Below are 15889 nucleotides of genomic sequence, written 5' to 3'. Positions count from 1 at the left end.
AGCCATTTTTAAAAGAATCTTTATCATCTTAATGCCATCTGACCATCTTTGAACGTCACAGTCTGTGTAGAGGGAGTCGGAGTTTAGAGAATGTAGCAATGTTTTTCTCTAAGATGGGACGGTGCCGCGTGTGCCCTGTTCAGCACCTCATGGGCCTGGTTCTGGTTCTCCTCACTCCTAGACCAGAGTGGACACATTGCTTCATTGTTCCAGTCTCTGGTTGAAGGCATGTGAAACTGCAGGGCTTCTGTCAAAGTCGTAGGTGTAATGTCTGGCACATGATAGGCTCTGCTAAATGGTGCATCGCCTTCTGTGAGTCCAAGGGCGACATTGGGGTTACTGCTAGCTTTCACTCCTGACCATCACAACATGCACAAAATCGTGTTCACTTCCAAGGTGGAGGGATTCGAGTGTTTACAGAGGCACCTGAATTTGAAGTGGAGAAGGGTGTACTTGATCCATGCTGCAGAAAGCAGGGCAGCTGGCATTGTTTCCAAGCCAGGTGTGTAAATGAGCATTTATTTATCCCAGTGTGCTCACGCATTCACATCAGCGGGTGCTCTGTGGGGTCTGATCCTCGCAGAGTTTACGGCACCCATCGAGTGTCTCCTGTGAGGTCCCCTCCTGAAACAGTACTCGTGTTGGAGAGCCCTGACAAGACTGCTTGTGTGACGGGCAGCATAAACACTGGGCCAGCCTGAGGCCTCAGAGAGGCGCACCCAGCTTGCGCTGAGTCAGAAGCCCAAGTAATGCTTCCCAGGGTTTGTTTTAGTTCTTCAACATCTACCTGAGGTCATTTACTGAATTCTGTTGTTTCTGTTGACACTTTTTTGGAAGCAAAGGGGATGTTTAACTGCCCAGCCCACAAACTCAGCATTCTGTTTGTGTTTCCTCGCCTGCCTAGCATTTGACAATTAATTAAGCATGGTAATCACCTGCTTTAATTTTGTGATTGCACATCCTATAATTACCCCTAATTCTGTAATAGGGAAATTCATGTACACAAAGGTAGATGACGACGAAGGTGAGGGGGTTACAATATTAACAGCTGCCACTGCTTACTGCCTGCCAAGCAGGGCATCTCATAACCACCCAGCCAGGTTGGTATCGTCCCCATTTTACAGACTGAAGGCTGAGTCTTGAGGCGGATGGAATATCATCCCCAGAGTCACAGCTAGCAAGGGGAAGAGCTAGGATTTGAACCTGGCCTCTCTCCCTGCACAGCCCTCTCACTAAGCCATCCTGCCTCTTGCATGATCGGCCTCAGGCATGTCTAAGAGCCAGCATACTGCTGGCTGAGCGGCCTGTGCGTGTGCTGGGCAGACCCTTAGAACAGATCTGGGACTTAAATCCACTTAAAACAGCTTTTAAATTTTCATTCTCCCTCTCCCTGCGTGTCTTTCATTTTTTCTCCTTTTCCTCCTTCCTCCCTCTCTCGATTGATTGATATTTAGATTTATATAGATGTGTGTGTGTGTGTGTGTGTGTGTGTGTGTGTGTGTGTGTGTGTGTGTTTCAGAGAGAAATTTTACTCAGGAACATGCAACATTTGATGATTAGACGTGTTAACAGATGTAAAGAATGTTGTCCTGCACGTAATCACTTAGTTCTCCCCCTGCTCTTAAGAAGTGGCTCCCAGCACTATCCTCACTTGCCAAATAGAGAATTGAGGCTTAAAGAGGGGAACTAACTTACCCAGGATCACCTGGCTAGCAAGAGGTGGTGCTGGGATTGGAATGCAGGCCTGCTGAGGCTAGAATCTAGTCTCTGGACCCCTCTAAACACTGACATCTGACTGTGTGTCATGCCATGTGGATGCTCACCCACTGCAGTCTACTTTAGACATCCCAGGACCATAAGTTAGGATGAAAGCTCACTCTCTTGTGGATAGTGAGGGCATGTGTTGTTGTTTTTTCCCCTTCATTTTTGCTTTTAAATCTAGCTTTAATATAAATATCAGGTGTATAACTCTTAAGTTTTTGGTTCAATTATTTTTTCCTTTTGTATATACCTGTGTAACTACTGCCCAGGAGGCTCTTTGTGCTCTTTTGTATTCTGTGTAAGAATCATTGCCTACCCCCCAAGGTCATTAAGATATATTTTCTCCTAGATACAAGTTTATCTTTCACAATGAGATCTATGATCCCCAAAGGAATGAGTACAAAAGCCATGCTCATGAACACTCATAGCTGCCTTACCCAGAATAGTCCCAGTTGGAAACAGCCTAAACTCCCGTCCCTGCAGAATGGCTAAATAAATTGTGGCATATGTGTACAGTGGAATACTATGCAGCAATGAACAAGGAAGCTGACCAACAACATGAAGACACCTCATAAACACAGTATAGAGCAAAAGAAACCAGACACAAAGGAGCACACTCTGTATGAGTCCATTTTGATTTAGTTCAAAAGCAGATGAAAGAAACCAGGGGTTTTGGTGTTTTGGACTTTATGGCAGGTCCTGACGTTGAACTTTCTGAATTTCATCACGTGAGATTTGACTCATCCCTCAGGCTAGTTGAGGTCACTTAATATCTGTGATCCAGTATATTTACTGTCTCTCTGAGCTTGGAGGCTTCTAATAAACTCGATAGATCTAATTCCAGTGGAAACTTCTATTCACTAATTGCAATTCTTTGGTTTAAGTCCTCCTTCCTTTGCCTTATTCAAATATTGTGAGAGACCCTGATGGTCACCTAACCAAAGTTCAAATACATGATGTCTGCATTGGAGATGTTGGGTGTTTTTATGTAAAGGCAGAACTTAACATCACGTTGAGATGCCTATTTGTATGGTTAAAGAGGTTTTAAGATGTGTATTGACATTTACTGATTGCAAATTACACTAACCATTTATCATCAGGTGTTTACTCTCTGGGCTGTCCTTAACTCATATAATTTCTAAAATGCATTGATCTCTCTCCCACTTCTGTTTTCCCTCCCTGGGTAGTTTCTGTGTGTGCCTGGGAGATGTTATGCCTGTAAAAAGCTGATGAGACAGCCCTTACATTTTGTATGCACCGAGTGTTCTCTTAGGAGTTACAACTTTATTAAAATAAAGGTATTTTATGTCCCTGTTGTGCTTATCCCATGTGGACATGACCTTCCATCCAGCTGGGCTATCTCTGGCCCCTCCTTCCTTCCCCAAATTGAGCTCTCCCTCCTTGGTGTGGTAGTCTGCGTGGTCCCAGGCACAGCTGCGTTGCTTCTGTACCTGAATGCTGTCCACAGCACCTTGGGAGGAGGTGCTGTTACTCAGCTCCGTTGTACAGATGAGGGAACACAACAAAGAGGCGGAGTAGACCCTCCCCAGCAACTTGTCACTGCTGCAACATGCCTGTTCCCGGAACCTGCCTGATTCACCCTTCATATCCCCGTGTGTTGACTCAGTAGTGCTGAGTCCCTGTGCTGTCCAGGCACTAGCATCAGTGGCCTAGGAGACAGATGTGGCCTCTGCTCTCAAAGAGCTGGTTTTCATGTGTGCAGCACTGCCAAACTCCCGCCCCTTCATAATGAAGTTTTAAGAGAAGTCTCCATTTTCTTTCTCTTTCCTTTTCTTGCCAGGTCTACATCCGGATAAAAGATGATGAGTGGAATGTCTATCGGCGGTACACAGAATTCAGGAGTTTGCACCACAAATTACAGAACAAATACCCTCAAGTGAGAGCCTACAACTTCCCGCCCAAGAAGGCCATTGGAAACAAGGTACCGTCAGGTGCGGAGCAGGCGGCTCGGCACTGATGCCTGCATTGAAGCAGGCTGTTTCTTCTTTTCCTTCAGCTTATGACTTACACACGTGATGCAGGCGTTCTGGGGGTCTGGGGACCCAAAGGTGCGGGTCCCACTGTGGGTTCTTGGCTTCGAGCAGGGAGGAATTCATATATGAGCCAGCGTAGAGTTTAAGTGCGAAAGAGTTTATTAGTGAAGCAGTGACACAGAGAGTGGGCTACTTCATAGGCAGAGCATCCCTCCATAGTGGGATTTGCTTCCTTTATTGAGGCTTATTTAATTGAGGGGTAGGGAATTAAGTAAGGGAGAAGAATATTCAGAATTTTGGGGGGGAAGGGGTGGAGATTTCTTGGAAGAGCCCCATTGGTGTTTTGTCCTTATATGCAGGCTTTCCATTTCCGATCATGGTGGGCAGGGTGTGCTGTTTAGCATGCTAACATATTACAATGAGCGTATAATGAGGCTAGGGGTCACCACAAGGTGAAATTAGTCTCCATGCTCTATCGAGCTGTCTTCTGCTGGTTCTAAGCCATAAATCTGTTGGGGGTTGGTCTTACTGTGTCCCTGACAGTCCCGTTAGCCCTTATTATAGTTGTTTCTCCACATACCCTATCTCACATGCTGCTATAAACATACAGCTCAAAAGCTGGCTAATGTAAGATAAAAGAAAGAAACTAGTCACCCATAATTTCACCACCTAAAGACACTCACACTATGTTTTGTTTGTATGCATCCTCTGATGTCTCTAGGGGAGGGGTTGGCAGTCTTGTTCTCTAAAGGGCCCGATAGTAAGTATGTCTGGCTTTGCGATCTGTACATTTCAGCTGAAAGTACTGCATGCTGCCCTTATGGTATGAAAGCAGCCACAGACTGTGTGGACACAAATGGGTGTGTCTGTGTGCCAATAAAACTTTATTTATAAGAATAGGTGGCAGTTGGATTTGGCCTGTGGGTCATAGTTTGCTGACCCCTATTCTGGACCAAAAAATGTTTCCTAGTTCTCATGAGTGGTTGTTATGATATGTATTTGGAGTTATGAATGTGGAGTTGTTTCCCAAGCAGAGCTTCCTCAAAAGAACTTTTATTATAAGGGTTCTGCCCTCATGGGGCTTAATAATTTATAATGACATAATTTGTTCCTGCGTAATCATCTAGGTACCCTGGAGAAAGGAGGGGCAAGTCCTCCACAAGTTTGCTGGTTGACTCAGCAAGTGTTTATTGAGCACCTATTATGCGTCACAGTGCAGGAGGCAAGAGCCTAGCACTTCAGAACAGGCCTGGGCTTAGCATAGAGGCCTGTTGAATGCCTGCTTTGGCCAGTTGGCATCATTTTGTTATCCCTCATGTTTGCTTAGAGCAGCAGCTCCATCTTGGCTGAACTCTGGATCACTTGTGGGGGGTTTAAAAACTACTGAGACTTGCTCATCCCCCAGCCCCATTCTGATTTAATTTGTCTGGAGGAAGGCCTGGGCCCTGAGTGGTTTAATAGCCATTCTGACAGGTGCGAGGTGGTATCTCGTGGTTTTAATGTGCATTTCTCTGGATTTCCTTCCAACTTTATCATAGAAAATCAGAGCAAGAGTTTCCATAACCCACTCCCACCACTTGGAAGTTCCATAGGGAAAACTGTTACTGACTGTTATGTTTATATATTCATAGACTTTGGTGTTTAAACCAAGTTAGGAATCTGATCACGTCAGGGCCTGTTAGATCTTAATTTAAACATTTATAAAGCAGTTTATCTCAGGCCCAGAATTAATCTGTCATTCCATTTTCTTCTGTTGAAGAAAAGTGGAGTTGAGCCCATAAAAATGGAAGACTTAGAAATTCCACGCTTGTTCAGAGCAAGGAGTACAATAATTCTTATGAAAAGAGGGGGAGGGGATTATATACTGATTTAATCTAATGACTCGTGGGCTCATACAAATCTTGGGACCCATCCAGAATGTCTTAAAATGTCATAAAACAAAATTCTGCCTAACCATCCTATTATCATTATGAGATGTTCTCACTTGCAGAAAGCATTGTTCCGAAGCAGCCCTTCCATGACGTTCCTTCAGGAGGCCTGCCTGTGGCTTGCTGAGGGAAATTATATAAGGCTGAACTGGGTCATTCACATGGGGAAGTGTCCTGCACTGTGTAGTCCCTTCCTGTGGCTGCTGTTACACATCACACAGTTAGTGGTCCAAACAACACAAGTTTATTATCTTCTAGTCTGGAGTGAGAAGTCCAAAATTGGTCTCACTGGGCTACAAGGTGTCGGCTGGGCTGTGTTTCTTCCAGAGGCTCCAGGGGAGGATCTGTTCTTGCCTTTTTCAACTTCTGGAGGCTACCCATGTTCCTTAGCTGTGGCCCTCCTGTGTCGTCACAGCTGCAGTCACATGGTGAACCTCTGTTTCTGTCAGCATGCTCAATCTTCTTCTGGGACTCTGGCCCTCCTCCTCCTATAGGGACCTTGTATCACAGTGGGCCCACCCAGAGAATCCATGGTCAACTTCTATCTCAACATCCTGAGCTTCATCACACCTGCAAAGCCCCTTTTGCCATGTAGGTTAAAATGCTCACAGGTTCTGGGATTAGGAAGTGGCCATCTTCAGGGGCACACACTGCTAAATGCTTTCCCTGCAGCCCGAAGTGACTCCCTCCCCACCTCGTATCTCCTCAAGCCTATAATTACACAAAACTTAAGACAAAGCAAACCTACCAAGAACACCACCAATCCTGAGAACCCAGCCAGGTGAGCCTCAGGGTTTCATGAGCTGAAGCCCAGGCCCGAGGAGTCCGAGGGTCTGTGTGGAATTTAGTAATTTATGATGAGCCTGAAGCAGTCCTGTCTGTCCTGTGCCAGGAACAGGGACTGCAAGTGAGTGTCCCCTCTGAGCTGGGTCATCCTCAGCCCCGCTTCAGATTCTCAAGAATGCTGTCAATTTTGAGCAGCGTGGATTTCTTCCTATGCAGTCTGTGCCTATAACAGGGCTGTGTCTCCCAACCTTCCCCTCCCTTTAGTGCAGCTCTCTTTGCAAATAAACGAGCTTGAGATGTGAGGTACAACATTGGTGGCCTGGCCCAGTGATGACTGGCTAGTACAGATGCTCTGGCTAGTTCTTAACTAGATCTCTGGTGTTGCTCCCTGTGGTCAGGGTGGAGCTGACAGTGTCCTCTGCAGCTCAGGAGTCAGGCAGCTTTGAGCTGTCATGGGGCCTCTGCCTCCTGCAGTAGCCTGTGCAGCCCTCTGGCCTGTAATGGGCTGGTTGTGCCATGATTGTGCTTTGATTCTTTCTTCCCCAGCATTTGGCTAAGACATGCCTGTTTCCCTTAAGTACACTTTGGCCGCTGCCCAGCACAGATCTGAGGGCCCATCCGATTTTCAAGTGCAGACTGAGTCAGAATTAGGACTTCAGTGCTCAGCAGAGCTGACCAGCGAACTCTGCTAAGAGACCAAGCTTGTGCTGGCTCCAGCTGGGCCCCACCTGGGCTCAGGTTACCTGCTTTGATACCCTGAGGGCAGATTTTCTAGAGAGGTTTGATTCTAAATTGGACCAGAAAAATCTGCCAGGTTAGAATCTTGTCTTTGATTGAGTCACCTCAAGAATGATGCACTTAGCACTTGGACCATTAAGGCATGCCGACACGATGTCCTTAAGGGATTGAGTTATATATACCTTGGACCCGTTAAATGAATCACTCCAGAGTCCACAGACCTGAATAGTACTCAGGGATATATTAAACATAAGTTAGCCTTTTTAAATAAATCAGATGAGTATCTTTCTAGCCTGAATTTCTAGATATGTCTGTCCCCAGTGATGCCAGTTATAGAAGTAAAATAATATGATCTCAACCCCAGTTTGAACTTTTTTTAATTGCTCAAATTAACACATTGCAGTTTGTGGATACAGGATTTATATTTACCAAAGTTTTTCTTTTGCCATGAGAGGCCACACATGTGTTTAATTATAAATGCACCACTGCCCAGAGCACTCACTAGAGACAGCCACACCTTCACACACCATATCAAGCCCAAATCTTGTTAGAATAGTTACCTGAATATCATCCACCGCTTGATGAAATTTATTCCTTTGTAGCTGAGTCAAGCCATAATAGTTGTATGTTAAAGTTACTTATTAATGTTTAAATATCACAGACATAGGCCTTATATCAATCAGGATAGGCTTGGTTAGGCTGAGTTAACAAACAGCTCCACAATCTTTGCAGACCAAACCAACCAGGGTATATTTTTGGCTCACACTTTGTGTCCAGTGTGGGTTGGCTGGGAGCTCCTTTCCTCATAGTGTCAGGGGCCCGGGCTGCTGGAGGCTCCTGTCTGTGTGTTGTGGCAGCAGGAGCAAGGGACAGAGGAAAATCAGACACTTGTTCTTCAAGCTTCTGCCTGGAAGTGATACATGTCAATTCCACTCATTTCATTAGCTAAAGTAAGTTACAGAGCCTTGCCCCATGCCGAGGGGGCAGAGGAGTCCCCTCCTACCACCTGCAGAGAAGAACCAGAATCTTCATGGTCAGCTCTCATGACCACACCCCTGGGTGTGGCATTTCTCTTGAGCCCCATTACCGAGCAGGATTGAGATGATAAGGGAGCAGAATTCCACTAACCCAAGTCCTGTGGGCCTCTGCCTTTAAATCATCCCAGTTTAGCTGCTTCCTCCTCTGCTTAAATGATTCTAACCCAGCCCATCTTGTCTCTGGCATGACCACCTGCAATGGCTGCCCTTTTCCACTCTTGCCTGACTAACAATCTGTTCCCTACATGGTAGCCACAGTGAGGTGTGTGTACATAAATCAGATTCTGTCACTGCTGTTTAAAGCCCTCCAGTGGCACTGTGGCAGTTAAATCCAGGACTCTCTGCTATGGCCTGCAAGGTATCCCTGATCTCCCCCACACCCTTGCGTACCTTATCTCCTGCCCAGCTCCTCTCGCTCTGTGCCCCCCACACTGACCTCCTAACACTTCCACACGGTCCTCACACCATGACCTGTTCACCGGCTGTTCCCTCTGCCAGGAATGGCTGGAGGGGCAGCTCCAGTTCCTCCACCTCAGAAAGAGGCCTTTCCCTACCATCTTCCTTAACACTGCCCCTTCAGTCACTCTGTGGCCCATTACTTTAATTTTCTCCTAGCATGTGCCATGAATTGAAATGGTTTATCTGTGTACTTGAGTATTATCTCCTTCTGCACTGAAACAGAAGTTCATGAAACAGGGCCTGGGCTGTGTCTGCTCACTGCTCTCCCCTTAGCTCCTCGAATAATAGTACCTGAGATACTCATGGCCTGAATTTATAAATAAATGAACAGAAATCAAATGGAAAGGTTTCCCTTTTATTTTCTTCTTCCCATCACTGAGTTCTCAGCACAAATTCAGAAATATCTAAATTCCAAAAGTGAGTGGAATAACTCTCAGGTGACTTGGGCGGTTGTTCACTCCACTTCTGAGTGGATACTTTTTGCAGAATGGGCAAGTGGCCGTAAGCCTCTGGAAACAGAAGGGACAGGAGAGACAGCCCTCTAACGATCCGAGGGAGTTGCCTAGCTAGCTCCCAGTCCAAATGGGCTTTGCCAGCATGAAGGCTTAGGTAAAAGACTCATTTATGATGATGCTACTAAAAGTGCACATTATTGCTTAGAGAGCAAATGAGGGTTGAGAGACTGTCATTCCCTCTTAGGATAATGGCATCGGTCTCCGGAAAGTTCATTTGGCATTAAGGCAAGGCATATCTTTCCCCACGAGCCGCAGATAATTCAACTTGTTGGAGAAATCATGCATTAAAATCCTCATTAAAAACACATACACTCGTGTGTGGCAAGGAACCGACTGGCACTCACTGAGCCATGGAGAGCGTCTTTGCAACTCCCTGGTAGTCACCAGTTTAAATGATGCTCTGAGGGTGGCAGGACCCCGGCAGTGGGGGGGGGGGGGTACAGATAGTGGTGGTAATGAGCGGGCATCTAGGAGAATGCTAAAGCTGATTAATTGTTCCACTTGGAAAATGTGTCCTCCTGAGTGCAGTGTCGTGCTAGGTGTAGAGGTTACAGAGATGACCTGAAGGACAGTCTCTGCCTTCGCAAAGTTCACGGTCTTGTAGGGGGAAGGACAAGTGAATCAGCTCTCATGGAGGCGTCCTCTGGGCTGGAGGAGATCCCAGGTACTCTGGGAAAGAGTGAGGTGGGGGCTTAGCTGCTGTCTGCAGGAGGCGAGAGGCTTAAAGGGCTAGCAGGAGCCTGAATTAGTCTTACAAGTGGGGAAGGCAAGCAGACTCAGTTCAGGGGACATCCTTTCCTTCTGTGTACCTGTGTCCTCCATATATCTTGTACAAGTTTCCTGTTGCTGCCAGAACAAATTACCACGAGCCTAGCAGCCTTATAGTTAAGTAGGTCAGAAGTCTACTTGGGTCTCACTGGGTGAAAGTCAGGGTGTCAGCAGGGCTGTGTTCCTCCTGGAGGCAGGAGAGTCTGCTTCCTGGCCTTTCCAGCTTCTGGAGGCTTCCTGCATTCCTTGGCTTATGGCCCCTTCCCCTGTCTTCAATGCTGCATCTCTCAGACAGTTCTTCCATGGTCACATCTTTCTCTGATCACCCAGGGAAAGGTCCTCCACTTTAAGGGGTGTGATTAGATGGCCCACCCTGATAACCCAGGGTAATCGCCCATCTTAAGGACCTTAACTCAGCTACCTCTGCCACATCCCCTTTGCCATGTAAAGTAACACCCACAGGTCCTGGAGAGCATCTTACGTGAGAAATTATTCTGCTGACCTCTCACCTCTCTTTTCTTCCCTGAGGCACAGAGCTATTACTGTTATCACACTCACAAATGGGGAAACAGAGGGACAGGGAGGTGAAGTGACTTGTTCGAGGCCCTCATGCTTGGCAGTGTTCAGGCTGATGTGTAGGCCTAAGCAGATGGTCTGCAGAGTGCCAGCCCTACCCTCTCATACACAGAGACCTGCACAGAGCTCACTGGAGAATGGGAAAATGAAGATTGTTTAGCCATTGCCCAGTTGGACGTTTCTGTTGCCTCCGTAAGTCAGTTCTGCAACCTCAGTAGTGTTGCAGTTAGGGGGGCAGGGGAAACCAGGACCTCTGGTTGCCTCCCCTTCCACTGAACCATCCATCCCTCACCCACCACCCACTTTCACTTAGGGGCCAAGTATAGAGCTAGAAGCTGCTTCCCCCTTGTCAATCTGTAGGCTTATATGCTTCCCTGGTAAACCTAAGTGGACAGAGAGTCATTCATTCATTTGTGCATTTATTCATTAACAGGACTTTGCCAACGCTGAGAGTAAAAAATGAAAAGTGAAAGGAAAGAAAGGAAAGTTCCCACTGCTTTACTCACTGTGTGGCCTCTGGCAAGTTACCTGATCTCTCTGTGCCTTAGTTTGCCCTTCTGTATACCAGGGATGGGCTGGTAGTGAGATGGAGCATGTACTCAACATAAAGATGCTGGGATGCTGAGCCCATGCAGTGGGCGAGCCTGACATAGGTGGTCCACCCAGAACCCTCACACCCTGCATTTCTGTGTGCAGCACTACGAGCCATCACAGACCAGGCCCGTCGTGAACACCAGAGGCTCTGTATTCATTGTCTTGTCATGCAGTTCTTGTCGATCCCTATATAAAATGTCTTAGAGATGAGGAAACTGGACTCGGAGGCTATAAGCATCCAGCCCAAGATCCCATAGCTTGTATTAGGAATTGAGTCAGACTGGTGCTACTGCCAACTGTGCTGTCTGCCCCTTGGTCGAGAAGCCCCATACCCCCACACCCAAATCTGGGAGCTGTAATGCAGCAGGTCACACATGACTACAGGTTTCTACATGGGATTCTGCCAGAGACACCCTCATGTAGGAGAGGACCCAGGAGACTGTGTCAGTTCCACATGCCCCCGCACCCCGCCTGCTTGGAATGGAGACAAGGGGAGCTCAGACGCCATCCCCTGAAGGTGAAGGCTTTCCAGAGAAGAAGCTGGGAGAGAACAGAAGCTCCAGCTGAAGGAAGCCAGAAACTCAAGCTTGTTTCTCATCTGACACACTGCCAACCACTGTGTAAATGGTCATGGTACTTAATGTATTAAACAAGAAGAGAGAAATCGGGCTCATTATACATCGCACATTTGTGTTCCTCTTTAATATGGTAAAGGCCTCGTAAAGTACCTGCCAGGAGAGCAGTTGCTAAAGTCATCTTGCCTGAAAAATCATCTTGGGAGAGAGTGATGCGCCCCAGGCCTGGAATCTGTGTACATGCATCTGTACGTCTATGCATTCAATACGTGGGGGCTTCTCAGGAGGACTTTTCTTTTATAAACAAATAACCCTGGGCTAGTAACCAGAAGTGTCTCTGCTGCCTTATTCCCACCCTGTGTGTTTCTGTGTGGAGCACAGGGAATCATCTTGGTGGTCTCAGGTCACAGACCTTGCAGGTCCCACCTCCTCCAGGAAGCCTTCCTTCAACTCAAAGTGTTAACTAGTCTTCCCCTGGGTTCCATACTCTCTTGGCTGCTTGATACACAGTTCTCTCTCCCCCATTTCCCCATCAGTTGGAGAGCAGGACCAGGCCTGTAGAGTCTTTGTCTTTTCAGCATCTCACACAGTGCCTGGCGCATGGTAGGTGCTGAGTAAAACATGTTTGATGGACAAGTGAATTCAAGCTATATAGAAATTGGTATGTGGCACCAGTGTGGTATGGTTCCCAATCTTCCCAGTTCCCTTTGTTACTTTAACTGGAGGGTCTTCAATGATTGTTCATGGAAAGATGCTCAGGCCTTACCTACCCAATGGATACAACACAACACTGTGACTATTTGCAGGATTTTCTACAAAGACTTAGTATTAGCCATCCTGGTGACAAAGACGGTATATTTGACACATCGGGGGTCTGGCTTTCCCAATTCACCAACCAGAGTTGGCCAGCTCCCCTTATTTCACTCATCTCAGGCTGAGCACGAGGCCTGCAGTGAAGCAATGTTGAACCCAATGGTTGGAAATTGACATGAATTATAAGACACTTGACTCTCTGCTGGGCATTAAGTGTTGTCCAGAATATTTCTGAGGCTGTTAAATTGCTTGTGTATCATTATTTAATCTCTCCTCCTAGCTCTGAAGGAGCTTAACCCACATTACGTCTGTTTTTCCCTCTCATTTCTGGACAGCTGATTAAAATCACAACCGGAAGAGTCCTCAGCTCTTACTCTCTTGAAGAACTGAGAATAATTGCCACCTTCCCCTTTAGTACTCCCATTAATATTGAGAATTATGTATTACAATCTTGATTCATCTAAGCAAGCTAGAAAAAAACAGTTTTAGTTTCTCAGGTTGCCGACCTCTTAGTTATTTTCCTGTTACCAAGGTCTGTGGGGTTCAGACTCCCTCGTGTATGGAGGAAGCGGTCCCCCTCCCCTGACATTCTCTGCAGCTCCTCGGTTCCCACACATGTTTACAAGCCATGCAGTTTGGCTTCTGTGGTGTCAGAGGCCAAGAAGTTAAGAGTTTGGGCTGTGGCATCTCACTGGCCTTAATCCAGATCCTGTGTCTGGCAGCACTGGCTGTGTGACCTCTGACAGGTCCTCAGCCTCTGTGACGCTGTTGTCTCAGCTGCCACATGGGGCAAGGGTGCTTATGTCACAGGCTCCTGTGACAATCCAGTGAGATGCTGTATGTTAGCTGTTTAGCACCCAGCATATCCTGAATCCTCAAATTCCATCTTGAAGTAGAAGGTTATAGAGAGCCTCACTAATTCAGTTCCATTCTTTTGTCATTTGTGATAACTTTGACATATGCTGGCTAATTTCTTCTTTCTTCCCTTAATTTCTTGCATCGTTATGGGTGGTGGGTTTTATTTCCCCCCCCCCTTTTTGCTTATTTTTTAAAATCGATGTATAGCATACCTCCAATCGTCAGTGCACAGCCTGATGGAGTTTCACAAAATGAACTCACCTATACAAACAGCATAGAGACCAAGACATAGACCATTAGTAGAGCTCTAGCCTCCTCTTGTCACTCTCTTCCCACTAGCGGGTCTGCTATCCTGATATCTAACTCATAGTTAGTTTGCCTGTTTTAGGACTTTACATAAATGGAATCGTATAGCATGTATTCCTTTGTGTCTGATCTCTGTCTCTCAACATCACATCTGTGAGAATCATCCATGTTGTTGCAGGTAGCAATTGTTTTTATTACTGTGTAGTATTCCATTGTATAACTATACCACAGTTTGTTTATCTTCACTGTTGATGGGTGTTCCGGTGGCTCCCAGTTTGGCTCAGTCGCACACAGTGCTGTGATTGACATTCCTGTCTTGTCTTCTGGTGGCTGTAGGCCTGACCTCTGTGGGTTTGTACTTAGGAATGGAATTGCTGGGTCGCAGGCTGTGTTCACTCTGGTAGGTGCAGCCAGAGAGTTTCCCAAGTGGTTATGTGGTGATGTGTGGTTTACAGCGAGACTCTCTTAAAGGAAGGGGAAATGCAAAAAATGAAATAATGAGCATATTCCCACTACCAAGCAGTAACAGCTCTTCACATCTTGTCACATTTGCTTCTAAGCTCTTAAAATTTTATTATAAAATGTTTCAAATGTGCCCCAGAACACACAGAAAAATATAATGAACACATGTATCATCGTCCTAATTTAGTAAATGTTAGTGTTTAGAAATGAAACATTACAGCCTGGCCAGGCGTGGCTCAGCAGTTGAACATCGACCTGGGATCCAGGCAATCGGGGTTCGATTCCCGGTCAGGGCACATGCCCAGGTTGCGGGCTCGATCCCCTGTCGGGCGTGCAGGAGGCAGCCGATCAATGACTCTCTCATCATTGATGCTTCTCTCTCTCTCTCCCCCTCTCCTTTCATCTCTTTGAAATCAATAAAGATATATTAAAAAAAAAAAAAAAAGAAATGAAACATTACAGGTGCGCTGAGTCCTCCTTGTCCTCCCAGAGGGACCCTTTCTGTGCAGTGGCCGTGTATCCTTCCTGTCTGTGGCTTTGTACTTTTATTACATATGATTATGAGAGGGCTTTTTTTATTTTATTTTTTTACTTTCCATAAGTGATACCCGTCTTCAGATATCTTTTCACACCTGTATTTTTCACCAGTATTGCCTTTTGAGACTTGTGTATTTGGATGGATGGCATTCTAATTCATTAACTGCAACTGCTGTATTACTGATATTCAGTTGTCGGAATACCCACTGTTGTAGTAATTTATTCTCCCTTTGATGGGTAGTTAGGCTGTTAACTATTTTTCCCGATTCAAGCAGTGTTGTAACAAGCATCCTGGACATCTTGCCAGGCATACATGTTTGATACTTAGTTTCTCAGGTTGTGTCTCAATGAACGAGGTTGGTGGCTGATGGGCATGCTTGTCCCCACTTTTCCAGCTATTTCCCAATTGCTTTCCAAGGTGGTGGCACCAGTTGTTCACTCCCACCCAGGGGAATGAGAGTTCCCCATGTTTCATGGTCTCAGTGAAACTTGGCATCATTAGACTTACAATTCATTTATGTTATGCTAACGTGACGGGTACAAAACTGTATCTCATCATGGTTTTTAGTCATGTTTGCCTGATGACTGACAAGGCTGATGATCTGTTTGAGATACTTGGCCATTCAGATTTCTTCTTCCCTTTCTTGCCTGTTTGTATCATTTGGCCATCTTTCCACTGGGGATTTTGTTTTTCTCTTGTTGGTGTCCAGGAACTCATTATGCTTTCTAATGCCAACCTTTGGGCATTCCTTTAAAAAGATATCACTCTTGTCTCCTCCTCCAGGAGACCTTTCTCGCTCCCCTCGCAGTAGAACCCCCCTCCCCACTTCCTCCCTGTGCTTCCTGCAGCCCCAGCACCCAGTTTCCTCCCAGCCCCATCAGGGTGTAGTGCACACACTCAGAGTCTGAGTTTCCAGAGGGACAGCAACTCCTCATCAGACTGCACACAGTGAGGCACTGGCTCGGTGTCTCGTATCAGTAGAGACTGGATTAGTGGTTATTTGAACAAAAAGAACATTGGGTCCCAGATTGCACTCTTTAGTATGGACTCGAAGTAAATCCTGTCCACTGCTGCTCCTAGATGGGCCCAGAAAACTTGGAGTGCCTGGAAGTGTTGGGCACAGTTTCCTTTGCTGCTTTGGAGAGCCGTCTTCTACCAGCTCCCAACTATGTTGAGCTTAG

General features: G+C 46.4%; 1 protein-coding gene across 1 annotated transcript in view; it reads left to right on the top strand.

Annotated features, from left to right (window-relative positions):
* The window catches only part of SNX29 (sorting nexin 29), a 458514-nt gene that overhangs the window by 385035 nt on the left and 57590 nt on the right, over positions 1-15889 (top strand). Inside the window, exon 19 of the mRNA XM_016197611.2 lies at positions 3563-3703. Within this exon, the coding sequence (XP_016053097.2) occupies positions 3563-3703 (141 nt within the window). The remainder of the gene's footprint in view (positions 1-3562; positions 3704-15889) is intronic.

The sequence above is a fragment of the Miniopterus natalensis genome, chromosome 3 (genome assembly GCF_054644295.1).
Source record: "Miniopterus natalensis isolate mMinNat1 chromosome 3, mMinNat1.hap1, whole genome shotgun sequence".
Lineage (NCBI taxonomy): Eukaryota > Metazoa > Chordata > Mammalia > Chiroptera > Miniopteridae > Miniopterus > Miniopterus natalensis.
Note: the sequence above shows the minus strand (reverse complement) of the source record. Positions and strands in the feature narration are given on the sequence as shown.